At 36.9% G+C, this 12,976-nt stretch overlaps 1 protein-coding gene across 22 annotated transcripts in view; it reads left to right on the top strand.

Annotated features, from left to right (window-relative positions):
* PLEKHA5 (pleckstrin homology domain containing A5) overlaps window positions 1-9,719 on the top strand; it is a 159,153-nt gene extending 149,434 nt beyond the window's left edge. For 10 of the 22 annotated variants that reach the window (XM_061363866.1, XM_061363871.1, XM_061363872.1 and 7 more), the window contains 5 exons: window positions 1,603-1,761; window positions 3,081-3,208; window positions 4,034-4,179; window positions 5,320-5,404; window positions 8,841-9,719. In XM_061363866.1, the coding sequence (XP_061219850.1) occupies window positions 1,603-1,761; window positions 3,081-3,208; window positions 4,034-4,179; window positions 5,320-5,404; window positions 8,841-8,859 (537 nt within the window). In that variant the 3' untranslated portion in view covers window positions 8,860-9,719. Of the gene's footprint in view, window positions 1-1,602; window positions 1,762-3,080; window positions 3,209-4,033; window positions 4,180-5,319; window positions 5,425-8,840 lie in introns of all 22 variants that reach the window. The other 12 variants (XM_061363867.1, XM_061363890.1, XM_061363885.1 and 9 more) reach the window with 5 other exon arrangements.
* The last annotated feature ends 3,257 nt before the right edge of the window (window positions 9,720-12,976 follow it).

The following is a 12,976-nucleotide window of genomic DNA, read 5'->3' as shown; positions in this document are numbered from 1 at the left end:
TCTTTTATGTTTTGTAGGCATTTTAACATCTGATATTCTAAAACCAGATTAAATACATTGCACTGTTAAGAAGTTAGCATATTTCCAAAGAGGTTTTAGTTGTTTTTTTTTTTCCCTGAGCATGCTAAACTGCCTTCAAAGCTATACAAAAGTTACTTTTCCTTAAACAACACTGATCCCCAGAAGACACTGGATTCCAGTTTTGCCTTTGCTTTAGGGAATCTGTATTTGGGCTGACATCAAGAATGTTATATATGAAGGGGGCTCCTGCAAATATTTTTGTGATTAACACTGCGTTTCTCAAGAAGACATATAAAGCAGAGCTTTGCAGATGTTTCTTTCTGTAGTTTTTACAGAGGTGTTTGAGCTTCACCATTTTCCTATGGTGTCATTTCATACTTTAAGGTGAGGAAACTACAGTTGTGTATGTGTCATACCTGGTTAGCCTGAGCTTTGTGAGCAGAGTGGGGGAAATGGCCAAATCCTCTGTGCCAGCACTGCTTGTTACACAGAACTCAAAAGAAATTTGCTCATGTCAGTCTTCTTTGTGGGATCAGTGCTACGTGGATGAGATAAATTTATAGAACAAGTGAGAACGTGCCTGAATTAAATATTTAGCTAGTAGTCCATGCTACAAAATCACTCTTTCTATCAAAACTTCAATTCTTCCAGAGTGCTATTTGGCAAAAAGCCCCAAGATGAGGTATTACAATGCAGTAATAGCTCTTATTTTTAAAAGCATAATTTATATGCCTATTGATTTCTATACACAAAAATGGTGCAATAGCATTAACTGCTGAAAGTCAATTTTCAGCTGGGGTTTGGTTATTTAAGAACTGGAGGAAAAAAAATACTATTTCATAAACAGCCTACTGTGTAATTTTTAAATCATTACCAATATACAAAAGGAAGCTGCTTTGCTATTGTTATTGTTTGGGAGAAGTGTATAATATGGGTGCATACTTTTGTTAGGAAAGTAAAGATTTGTGAACTGACTTACATGCAATTTCCTCTTCACAGAGTGCTTGTGCTAAATCACAGAAATTCAGCCACAAGATTGACTGCTTTCATGGCTCCCATTTTTCTCAGCCCTCGTGCTTAGTTTGGTATTTACACGAACCTCGCTCAGCTCAGTTCGGTTTGCTACTCTGCCAAGATGCGCAGTTCGTGATCTTAAATCACCTCTACCATCCTTCATCAAAATTTTTACATCAAATTAACCTCTGTGCAGTGGATATTTTTTAAAACATCAGTGCTTACAAACACAAATAAAAACATTACTGAGCCGGTGTGTGACCGAGTTAAATATGAATGAAATCTCAGAAGACAAAGGCAGTAGTAGTAATGCTGGAGATTGGAGGGGGGCTGGCAGGTGCAGGAAGTACAATGATCTTACAGAGAAAACGATTGTTAGACTGAACTCTTCTGAAAGGTACAAAAAAAGTTCTTAGCAATGTCCTGGTTTTTTATTGCAGTGTAGTATACTTAGTTCTCTTTTTAAGTAATTATTTTTTTAATCACAGTCAGAGGACAGCACAAGACTCAGAACTGAAATTCGGATACCTTTTGTAAGAATACATCTGTGTCAATTTTGTTCCACAGAATCGAAAAAAGGATGATACAGTATCTAATAACATGAAGGAATTAGAGAGCACCAATAAAGAAAATCATTTGAAACAAAATAATGGAAGTCCTGGAGAAGAAACAGCACATTTAAAACATGATGGAGAAAAAGTAAGTCATTTGGGTTTTACTAAAGAGGTACTGAACTGCCCCTTACTGAACTGTATGCATAAGCCTGTCTTGCAGCAGAAGAATTTTGAGGCACAGACAGCAGAGTATGGGAAATTGAGCCTGTTCCTTTTCCTTGGAAGATTAAGATTTCTTTTTGGAGATAATAAATACTCTATGGAGAAATACAGAATTGTATCAGATCTGTCTCTAGCTGATATATTGAATTTTCTTGTATATGGTCTTCCTAAATTTCATTTTACTTAACTTTTCCTATTACTGTCTTGATTGATTGGAAAAGTACAAATCTTTCTTTACTTCTTTGAAACAAACCTGATATTGATGCATCTTTAAATAATAATAAATAATGCATCTTTAAATAATAATCACTGCTTATGATATCTCAATGTAGGATTTTTTCAGTCATTTAATACACCTGAATTTTTGTTTGGTTGCCTGTAATGCATCAAATAGTTTAGGGGAAGCAGAATAAGTCTGACACAACGACTTGCACATGGAAGTGGGCAGTAACTGTACTTTGTACTGTTTGGTCACTGGATTGATTTCTGTCTTGAAACAGTCTCAGACTTACTTGGCAGTGAGTTACCTTGGTGTTTCTGGTACTAAAGTGCCCTGAACATACAGCAAAATCAGACTGACTGGGGGGAATAGATTACTGGAGTTGTTTCTACATAATCATATCTTCCTCATAGTTTAATATTTTTTTCAAATCTTGTCTAGAGGGTTTTTTCTTATTTCCTATCCATATTCTTTAATTAATCATCCTTTGCTTTTCTTTTTCGTCACTCATTTTTCCTTTTGTTTTCCTGTTTTGTATTTAGCTTTTCCTAAACATATATCTGATGGAGAATGATATAAAATCAGATAATTAGCATCTGTTGTTCTCATTTGAAAACACTTTCTGTTGCAAGTCTGTAGCTTTGTTATGTATGCAAATGTTATAAAGGAAAATTATGTAATACACTTATTGGCTATATCCAATCAGACCTTTAAGAGCAGTATTCAGGCTTATCAGCAATATCAGTAGCTGGAATCTGTTGTCAGTATGAAAAGGCATAGCATGAAAAAATAGACTGCAATCCAGAGTTCAGAGAAGTTCTGGAAGTTATTAAGCCAACCCCTGTCCATTGGCTCTGGTATAAGGTTCAGGATAACTCTATTAACCTGAATGCTATTGATAAAAATTTCTTAGGTAATTCTGAGTTACTAAGTATACATGATGGCAAAATTTGTCTGTTAATAAAACTGTTTCCTGATACTGTATTTCTTATCTGCCATTCAGCGTGTGTTATAGCTTTCTGTTTCATGATTTCGATTTTTTTTTATAGCTGACAAAAACTGATGATCTTTTATCAGATGCACATGTTGTATCTGACTCAAAAGAAGTGAGTAATGAAGAGAAATCAGAAAAGGAAAAGAAAAATAAGTTGGAAGAAACACGTGATGGTGATATAAGGTAAAAATAAAACAAGATGTTCAGAGGCTATTTAAACTTGCACGCTGTATTTATTAGTTGAACGGACCGAGCCAGTAATGAAATACTGCCTTAAATACTTAAAAGGTATATTCGTGTGGTTTTGAGTGCTTTACATATAGAGAAATCTAGTGAGAAACCCAACCACTGAAGGGGTTCAGTAAGAGGTGATGAGTTGGTTGGTTAAATAAAGTATGTTTTCAAGTATTGCCCCAGTTATAAACAGAATACTTCATAATTGTTGCTTTGGGATACAAAATGTATTTAGTAATGCCATTTCAAGCTTTGTATCTGTTTATTATGAAAGCTTCTGCCAGGGCTTCCACAGCAAGCCCTTTACCACTGGTATTTAGGAGCAGACTAAACAGCGTATTCTATATCTCCTGCTTTAATTTTTATTTCACTGTTTTGGAGCACTGCAGAGTTACATTAACTTTGTGCCTTGGATATTCCTCTTTAAGGATTCATAACGGTAATGTAAGTTGCACTGCAGATTCTAAGAGAGTTTTTACATTAGGTTATAACTTTCTCGCAGCACCCTTCAGCAAAATAGATATTACACAGTAAGAAACTGCAAGAACATGTAAAGGAAAGGAATTCAATTTCCAGTACTTTCTGGGTTTTTTTTAAGCCTAACTTTACAAGGAGAAGGGTTTCAAAATACATGCTGACTTTACATTACACAAATTTGTAGGTTGCAACTGTTTTCTATTAACAGAAGAAAATTAAATTGTAGCTCCTATACTTAGTGGTTAACACCTGAAATTAAGTTAGAGCGAGTTCTAAACGCTGTGCTTTTTTAACCAGCTTGCAGAGTGTGACCACAGTTGCAAACCACAAACCCAAAACCAGCTCAGAAGAAAGTGAAGTAGTTAGCGTTCAAGAACAAGAAGGAATTATGTCTTCATTTGAATTAGCAGCACAGTCTTCAAAAGGAAATAAGGCAACAGCAGGTATGGAAAAGAGTTTGACTAAAACATAACTTATACAGTACGTATGTAAAACTTCATTTTGACTGTCTTTTGATGCTATGAGACCCTTGTGAATTGAAAGTGCTGAGCTAGTCTAGATATCAAGTGTATGGTCTTATAACATAGAGAAAAATATTTTCCCAGTGGACAACTACAGAAATTCCAGTTTTCTGAGGTTTTAATGTAGGCTTTATGGTTGCATATAATTCAGGGATTTAAATAACTATTGCCAGAAATTGAATCATACTATAGCAGTTAGTTGGAACAAATCTTTCCCTATTCATCTTGTAGAACAGTGTTTCAGTCCTGGGTATGTATAGATTGTTTCCCCTTACCTCCTTGCAAAGTGATGGCCCAAGATTGAGGAATCCTTGAGAGTTTCCAATATATCTAGTAAATTTTGAACTAGCAAGTAAAAGACCCCAGTTTGGTCATGTTTCCAGGAATAAGAAAAGATGAAGAAACAGGACACACTAGCTGACTGGTAAAATTACTTTTGTGAACTACTTTGCAAGAAGAGAAGGCTGGAATAAAGCAAAAATGTTTGTAGATATTAGAAAAAAAGAGGAGGGGAGGAAGGAAGAAGATAGAATTTAAGAAGTCATTAGGATATTTGGTGATAGGAGCGTTTAAGTAAGCCAAATGGTTCAATTTATGTATATAAAAGGTGACATGAACCTGTGTAGTGCAGTCAGCAATCCTTTCCGTGACTTGATAATCAAAACCAGACCTTGTAAATACATTTTATGTAGTACTCAGCAGAATAAAAACTACTTATTTAATCTGAGCTGCGATATAAAGGTGGGTCTGGGACTATCCTGACTAGTTAAATTTTACCTCCCTCTACCCTCCCCCCCGCCCCCCCACTTTGCAATATAAATTGCACATCAACATTCGTGTGTCTGTTGTTTGTTCCTTTGGTGTTCTACTAGTCATTCACAGGTCTGAGTAATGGTCTTTCTTGAGAACAGCTGTGCTCTCCCCTGAAGTTGTGCTTATTGTGCTGATCAGATTTTTAAGTCTACTGTGTAACTTTCATTTGGTTCTGCTTATATTTGTTATGGCTTGAAATCATGCCTTCTGTAACTTGTATTCTTATTTATCTTGCTGTATGACTCGCAGTGAAAAGTCTGCCTTCTTCACCAGAATCGTCACTGTCACCAGCTCCATCTACACAGACACAGCTCACAGAAGGATCCCATTTCATGTGTGTATAGTTACAGAGAAGTACGTCTTTCTTTTCCCACCCCTTGTGCCATTTTTGCCTTATGTTTTTATAAGTACATATTTTATAGTTATTTTTCTGAGAAACATCTGTAGACAATACTTGGGAAGACAAAGTTACCTGCAGTGGTGAATATTAACTAAACAGAAGACAAAACAAATACATGTATTGATTTGCTTGAAATAAATGTATTCTCTATCCAGGTACAAAGAGAAAAGACTAATTGGCTTATCAAGCACATTCTCCACAACAGGCAAGATAATAGCCCTTTGAATTACTTGAGAGACCTAAGCTGTTACAATTAGATACCGAGATAAGGTATGAGCACCAGTGCTCAAGTGCAGATGAATCTTGATGCTTCTTCAGTCATGGTAATAGGCAACTAGAGCTAGTTAGTGATGCATAAGAGGCAATGACTAATGCCCCAGCAGAGTTTGTAACTTAAACCATAGATGACTGAGGCATGACAAATAGAAGGGGAAAAAAAAATGAGAGTGGAAGAAATGTAACACATTTATTTACTATTTCTATAGGTAGTCCTACACAGCTTCTTTGTCATAGGAGATGATTTCTTCTAGGAATCAAGTTAACATGAATTAGGCTAGATTTACATGTTCCTGGCTGTATTGTTACCCACTTAATGAATGGAAATGGAAATACAAGTAAGCATATTTGGTTTAAACTTACAAGTGTTGAAAGAAACTAATAGAATACCAATGAGAATGCTTCAGCACTTTACTAGCAGTTAAATCAATCCACATTTCTTTGTTGTCACAAGTACCTACTTAAGTAAGCATTCTACTAAAAGAATGAGCTTTGTTTCAATGGTAATGTTAAATGCCATAGCCAATGTAACTTAAGGAAACTTTAAGAAAACTTCTAGATATTTTCAGGCCTTTAGCATGAGGAGATCAGAAAATGCATTTTTTTTTGTTTGTTTACTGTCCTAATCTTCAACACCAAGCTTTCATCTTTGCAAAATCAGGCTTATTATTCATCAGAGACACTTTTCTATAAACTGTGGGCAGGAAACTATTTATATTCTTTAAAAAATAGAAAAAAATGTATTCTAATATTATTCTTCCTTTAAGACACTGTAAAATGCACTGTTCACATTCAGTACTGACACCTGTGTTGCTGACTTCCTGATGAGTGCAGTCTACCATGATTAGATTTAGGTTGGACTTTTGTACTCTTATACTGAAGTTTTATTGCAGAACTGTTTGAAAAAGTGTGACTGTTCAGTTTTTCTGGAAATGCTGCTTTATGTTAATGCTTTTCAGTTTCATTTTATAATACATGTTCATTTATCATACATCTTTTCAAGTAGGACAAACGTTATCCCATGATCTCAGTTTCAGGTCAGTAGTGAAACTGAAACTGCACACTGAATTTTGTTTGTAGCCACAGCATGCCTGTCTTGAAAGGGGCAACAACCTGTAACTTCACCAGAAATGTATTACCAATTACATTAAGCTGCTGTCAGCTCTAGTCATCAGCTCCAATGGTCAGATCAGAAAATGCCTTTTTTTTTTTTTCTTGAGGATTTATGCTGAAAACAAGACTAGCAAAAATGAGTCATTCTTACAGTGATCCGTTTTGTAACTTAGAATCACAGAAACACAGAATGGTTTAGGTTGGAAGGGACCTTTAAAGATCATCTAGTTCCAATCCCCTGCCATGGGCAGGGACACCTTCCGCTAGAATAGATTGCTCAAATCCATCCTGGCCTTGAGCACTGCCAGGGATGGGGCATTTGCCACTCCTTTGGGCAACCAGTTCCAGTGTCTCACCACCCTCACAGTAAAGAATTTCTTAACATCTAATCTAAACCTTCCCTCTTGCTGTTTAAAGCCATTCCCCCTTGTCCTGTCACTACGTGTCCTTGTAAAAAGCCCCTCTCCGCATTTCATGTAGGCTCCTTTAGGTAGTGTAAAGTTGCTGTAAGGTCTCCCCAGAGCCTTCTTCAGGCTGAACAAGCCCAACTCTCTCAGCTTTCCCCACCTATCAGCCTAACCTAATGCCCAATCCTTGACATCCCCACAGAGTTGTGTATCCGCATAGGTAATATTGCAGCTATAACATTCCCATGTTAAGCACAATTCTACAACTAAGTCATAATGGATTATGACAAAATGTGGCTACTTGTAAAACTAATGCTTGCTAAAATGAAGAAAGGATTCCAGAACTTAAAACACAGCATCTGTTTTGGCTGTTCAGTTCTAGATGAATTGGAAAAAGCATTCACCTGCGTGTATATACAGTCCATGTTTCTTTGCTGCACTTTATGTCTCTGTTGGTTTGGGCTCCAAAACAAATTCATGTTGTGACCTGGGTCTAATATACATAGATGTATGAAGCATAGTCTGCTTGTTTGCAGTGTTTATTGCCCCTTACCTTTTGGGGCTGTCATCCCTGTATTCCAGTGCTTTGTGCTTTACTGAAGGACAGGGGGTTTTAACATGCAAGAACTCAGTGTCTCTCAGATGCAAGAATTCCTGTGCAGAAAAGGGAACTTCAGAGCTGTGGGATCAGCCCTTCTCACATGCAACCAAATTTTTCAGGCAGCATCTGGAAAATGTATGGTAGATTTCAGAGAATAATGAGGTAATACCTATTTTTGGCTTTTATGGTCAATTAGTCAAATGATACTCCTGGCATGTTGCCAGGGGAATTCTGCATGGAAAACTGGTGGCACAGGGTATTGTAGGACTAAGGAAAAACCCATTTACACAAAGCTACTTTCATTGTCATGGCTCTTGCTTTGCAGAGACAAATCTGGATGTATACCACTAACATTGTTATATTTTAAGTATTACATTTACACCGAGTAATGGAGGGATAATGAAATTTTATACAGCACTTGGCTTCAAAGCTTAGAAACATTTTTACTAATGAACTGTTAAAAAGCTATTTATAGAAGTCCTTTCAGCAGTTACCAAGATACAGCAAGCTCTGGATTAGAGCACTCAAACTTCAGAACACCTTACAGCTACACTGCCATTATGGAGTAGCAACTCAACAATACTGCATCCTCCTCAAACCATGCCTGTCATTTGTAGGAGCAGTTAGGGACTGCGCTGTTCTTACTGGTTTTTCATGAAGAATGTATAGAGATGGCTGTGTACAACAGGATAAAACTCTCAGAATAAACAGACTTTCATACAAAGCTGTGTAAATCTTAAAAAAAGCTGTTTTGCTTCTTGCTGTCAATGTGTCTTGAAGCAGTATTATTCATCAGGAAAACTGATTCTGGAAACAACTGATTTCTGAGGTACTTTTATTAAGTTCTGCACCATTGATAACTATTGGTAGGATGAGACCAGAAATTCCTTGATGTATTTAATCCCAGGAATTGCTTTACACAATATTCTGTTGTTGCTAAAATAGTGTAACTTAATCTATGTCTGTCTTTCAGCACTAATGGCTTCTGTTGAAACAATTCATGCCTGAGATGTATGGACCTGGCCTATGAAAATATGAGAAGATATTGTACAGTATATTTTAAATCTATGAAATTCATAGTTCTGATGCTTTTGGCTACAGAGCATCATTTTATCACTTCCTGGAAAATGTTTATTCCAAGAGAGCTTTAAATGGCCCACATGTACACTCAACAACCTTCAGATTGTTCTCCCGATACCAGCTTGCTGCTATGATTTCTGTGCACATAAAATAAAGGCTCTTTTAATGTGCAGCCTACAGTCAGAACTTTATTTGATATTCTCCAGAATTTAATGTTCTTTTAATTATGGATCATATAAGTTTACTTTTTTGCTTCTTTTAGATGCATAACTTGGTTAATTTTACATACCACCACTAAATCTTGTTTTACACTTTTTAAACATTACAATTTATTGTTTTAACATTTTATTTGTAAAATTTTTATATATATATACATATAGATATATTTAAAATGTGCCATTTTTATTATTGCTTAGTAAAATATGTCCTGTTTCTGCTGTAATTATTTCTTGGTCAGGTTGCAATGTCAGCAGTTACTGCCACACCTCTGTCAACATATGCATTAATGTTAGTGGTTACTTTTTCTTCAATAAAATGGAGTGTAGGTATTTTGAGGTACTGGGCTTTTCCTTCACTGGGTTAGGGTGTGTACAGCAATAAGCAGGTTTTCAATCCAGTACTTAGTTTGTGTACAAATGTAATTATGTTCATTGTGTATATATTATACAATGAGCAAATACGATGTAAGTATAAGAAGCCACTTATTGTTCAAATAAGACTGTTCATATCCCATTTCTTTTATATCATATTAAATAAATGTTGATGTTCTTAAGGACTTGTATGGTTAGTATTTCTTCCAGCAAACAGATGTCACACTGTGTTCCACCTTTTGATGTGGGGAATGCGACAATTCTTGTCTCATTGGCGACATCACCTGACGACCAGAGTAGCAGTGAGAGACTCTTAAGAGATTCCAGTCTTCCTCTACAGGAAAGAATAAGGCTGCAACACAGAACAAAAAGACAACCCGAGACTGAGACACAAGAAATACAGGTTCAGCTCCTGACTCTGGCAGACTTGTATCATGAATAATCACTTAGTCATTCTGTACCTCCATTCTCTGCCTGTTTACTTGAGTGGTAATAGCTTGTCTTACTAGGGTGTGGCAAGTAGTAATTCAGTATTTGCCAATAGTGAATGCCGCATTCAGTGGGGTTAAGGAGAGAGAAGTGTGATGATCCCTTGAGGCTTTGACGTCTGCAAAGCACCTCCCAGCAACTGAAGGAAAACCTGAAATAATTTGTCAAGTGTCTTCGCAGTACAGATGTTACTAGCTTTACTTTTCCATGCCACACAGCTGTTTGAATTTGCCCGAGACAAAAGAGGTTTAGAAGAGACTGATGAAAAGATTTAAGGAAAGCTTTTGAGTCTAGGATGTAGAGCTAAGAAATCTCTCAAAGGTTCAGGCAACTGCCATTTCCTTCAATGAGTGTGTGTGCCATTAAGTGGCAAGGCAGGTTTCGTAAGACGACTGCCGGCTCTTTTTTTATCATACAAATCATACCCTGTTCAAGTTAATACTGCTGTACTAGAGCCTATATAATTAACTGAGCTTTTCCATAGAGGAGTGTCTGAGATTGACACACAGTTTGAAATCAGCTCTCTATCATTGCTCCCCCATAGGAGTTTGTGTTTCTTGTACTCTTCTGCCACTCTGAGCTCTGCCTGTTCTTCTTGGCTCTTTTCGCCACAAAGACACAGAGTGTGTTGTCTGTTTACCTGTCATTTTGCCATTTTCTTAGAAAAGTGGAGAAATAGGAAGCAGAATTTAGCAGCAGAGCTTGGAGAGTCATAGTGGAAGAGTTGGCTGAAGAAGACAAACCATGATGCAGGCAGACAGCATCCAGCTGAACGTTTGACCAAATTCCCTTTCTTCCTTTCTTGGAACAGCAGCCCCAAAGTGGTGCGTTCTTCCATCCAAAACACAGAGCAAAGAGGAGGAATGTGATTTTATTTCTTCTTGCTCAACCAGCTGAGGTTTGAGTTCAGTGGCATCACTGGAACACCTGGGGCAAAGCAAACAGAACACACCCTGTTCTCTCCCTAACCCTTCTAAGAATGCTGCTCAGCTGTCAAACTTTGCAATCTCTTTCTGTCCTTGCTGCCAAGAAAAGAATTGCAACCAATAAAGGAAAGAATGACTAAGTGATTTTGGGACATTTATAGATCTTGTCTGTGTTTAAAGCAGTTGACAGTTGGATATATCTGCAAAGTACATGCAGTTTATACTGAAGCTGGGGGAGGGTGGGAGAATTAGCAAGATTTTGCTGGTATAACTTGGCAAAGACAGCAAAGGTGAATGGTGCAGGAATGTAGTCATGCTCAGACTGTAATTTCAGTTCCCGTGGGCGCTTGCAGCAAAGACTTGCAGTTTCATTGGGTGCTCTATTTTTTTGTGTCTTACAGAAAAAAATGTATGGCTTTGTGTTACCACAGAGCATCTCCTGCCTCTTACCTCATCAGAATAACTCATCCCAGTGATCATACTCCTGAGATATAGAAATATCAGAATACTGATATTGTCAGCCTTCAAACATCTATCTTAAGTTTGTATCTAGGATATTTTTATATTTCTGATTGCTTTATTGGCTATTGCACTGACACTTGTATATATGGAACGTGTTTTGGGGTATTTTTTTTCTGAAAGAAAGAGTCCTTAGGAATAATGCAACACGTTCTCTACAGATGTTCATGCTTTTCAGAACCAATTACATCTATTTTTGTCTTTTGTTCACCACTTGCATTGTTCCAAGACTACTAGAGAATGTGATTCTTTTAAGTCCCTTAATAAAGTGACATTACTCAAAAAGTTATAGTTGGTGTCTTGGCAGTTTTTGTACGTTGTGAACTCTCTCAAAGAGAAAGACCTCACCAGGCAGCTGAAACCCAAACCTGGCTTATATTATTACTGAGGGGGAAAAAGTGGTCTTCAGTTACTATTTCCTCATTCATATATCTGTTATAAAATAAACACAGTGAGGTTCTATTTTCAGGAAATCAGAAAAAAAGTAAACAGTTTGTTTCTGTTTAAATCACTTTAACTCGACAGTCGGGGAAAGAATTATTACCCACCCTATTGCATCCTCTAGATGTAGTAACCAGGAGTACATACATGACAAGCGGTAATGGATTACACTGTTTGCAACAGATCTACTAAATTCCCTAGTACTTGAACTGGTGACTTGACTCCTATCCTGACTGAATAGAGAGCAGAGTGGTGGTGCTGGATAAGTCTTTCCTGAAACTTTTCACTGTATTTTAACCATAAGGTGGTGGGGTTTTTTCTTTTCTAATAAAGCAAACTATAAATACTCATTGGAATCTCAGAAGTGGGTCATCACGTCTTTTCTGCACAATACCTTTTTGTCCCTGTGATCCTGGATTTTGCTATGCTTGTTAAGTTATTCTAGAGTAGCTTAATCTTATTTCAGTTGGAATCCTCAGTTAAAATGTTATTTTCCATTCTCTGGAAAGTTGACGTTTAAACGGCCGGTGAACAAATTGCCTATACCTGGCACTAATAATGTATCTGAAACAATTTATTTTCTTTAAGAATGCATGTGAAGATAACAAAGCAACATCTGGCCCTCATTTCTTCTAAAGAACATTATATATACTTGCTGTTATATTCTAGGAGCTGTTTAGCTTGTCCATATGGGAACACTGAAGAAGCTGCTACAAAATAAAATGGAATCTACTGGTGGCTGAAAGCAAATGTCTGGCCCAAAATGAAGGCTAAAAGCAGCTGCTTTCTGAACTTGACACGCACAACTTGTTACCCAGCTGTTCCAGATGTGTCAGTATTCACATATTACTTGTGAGGTTTTTGCTATTTTTAGTGATATTTCTTCATTCTGTCTTATGCAAAAGAAAATGGTTTTAAGGTGTGTCTAAATATTACCTAGCTGTTGTGAAACTGCAAGCAACTCTTAACTGTAGTTATGGGTAAGTAACATCACCTCAGCAGTTGCTAATTGGCTCATGGATGTGCTGCAGAACACTTATTTAGGCTGAGTTAGGTTCTGTTTG

This window comes from Neopsephotus bourkii, unplaced genomic scaffold, assembly GCF_033783945.1.
Source record: "Neopsephotus bourkii isolate Nb327-2 ecotype Australia unplaced genomic scaffold, CSIRO-AGI_Nbou_v1 NB_1183, whole genome shotgun sequence".
Classification (NCBI taxonomy): domain Eukaryota; kingdom Metazoa; phylum Chordata; class Aves; order Psittaciformes; family Psittacidae; genus Neopsephotus; species Neopsephotus bourkii.
Note: the sequence above shows the minus strand (reverse complement) of the source record. Positions and strands in the feature narration are given on the sequence as shown.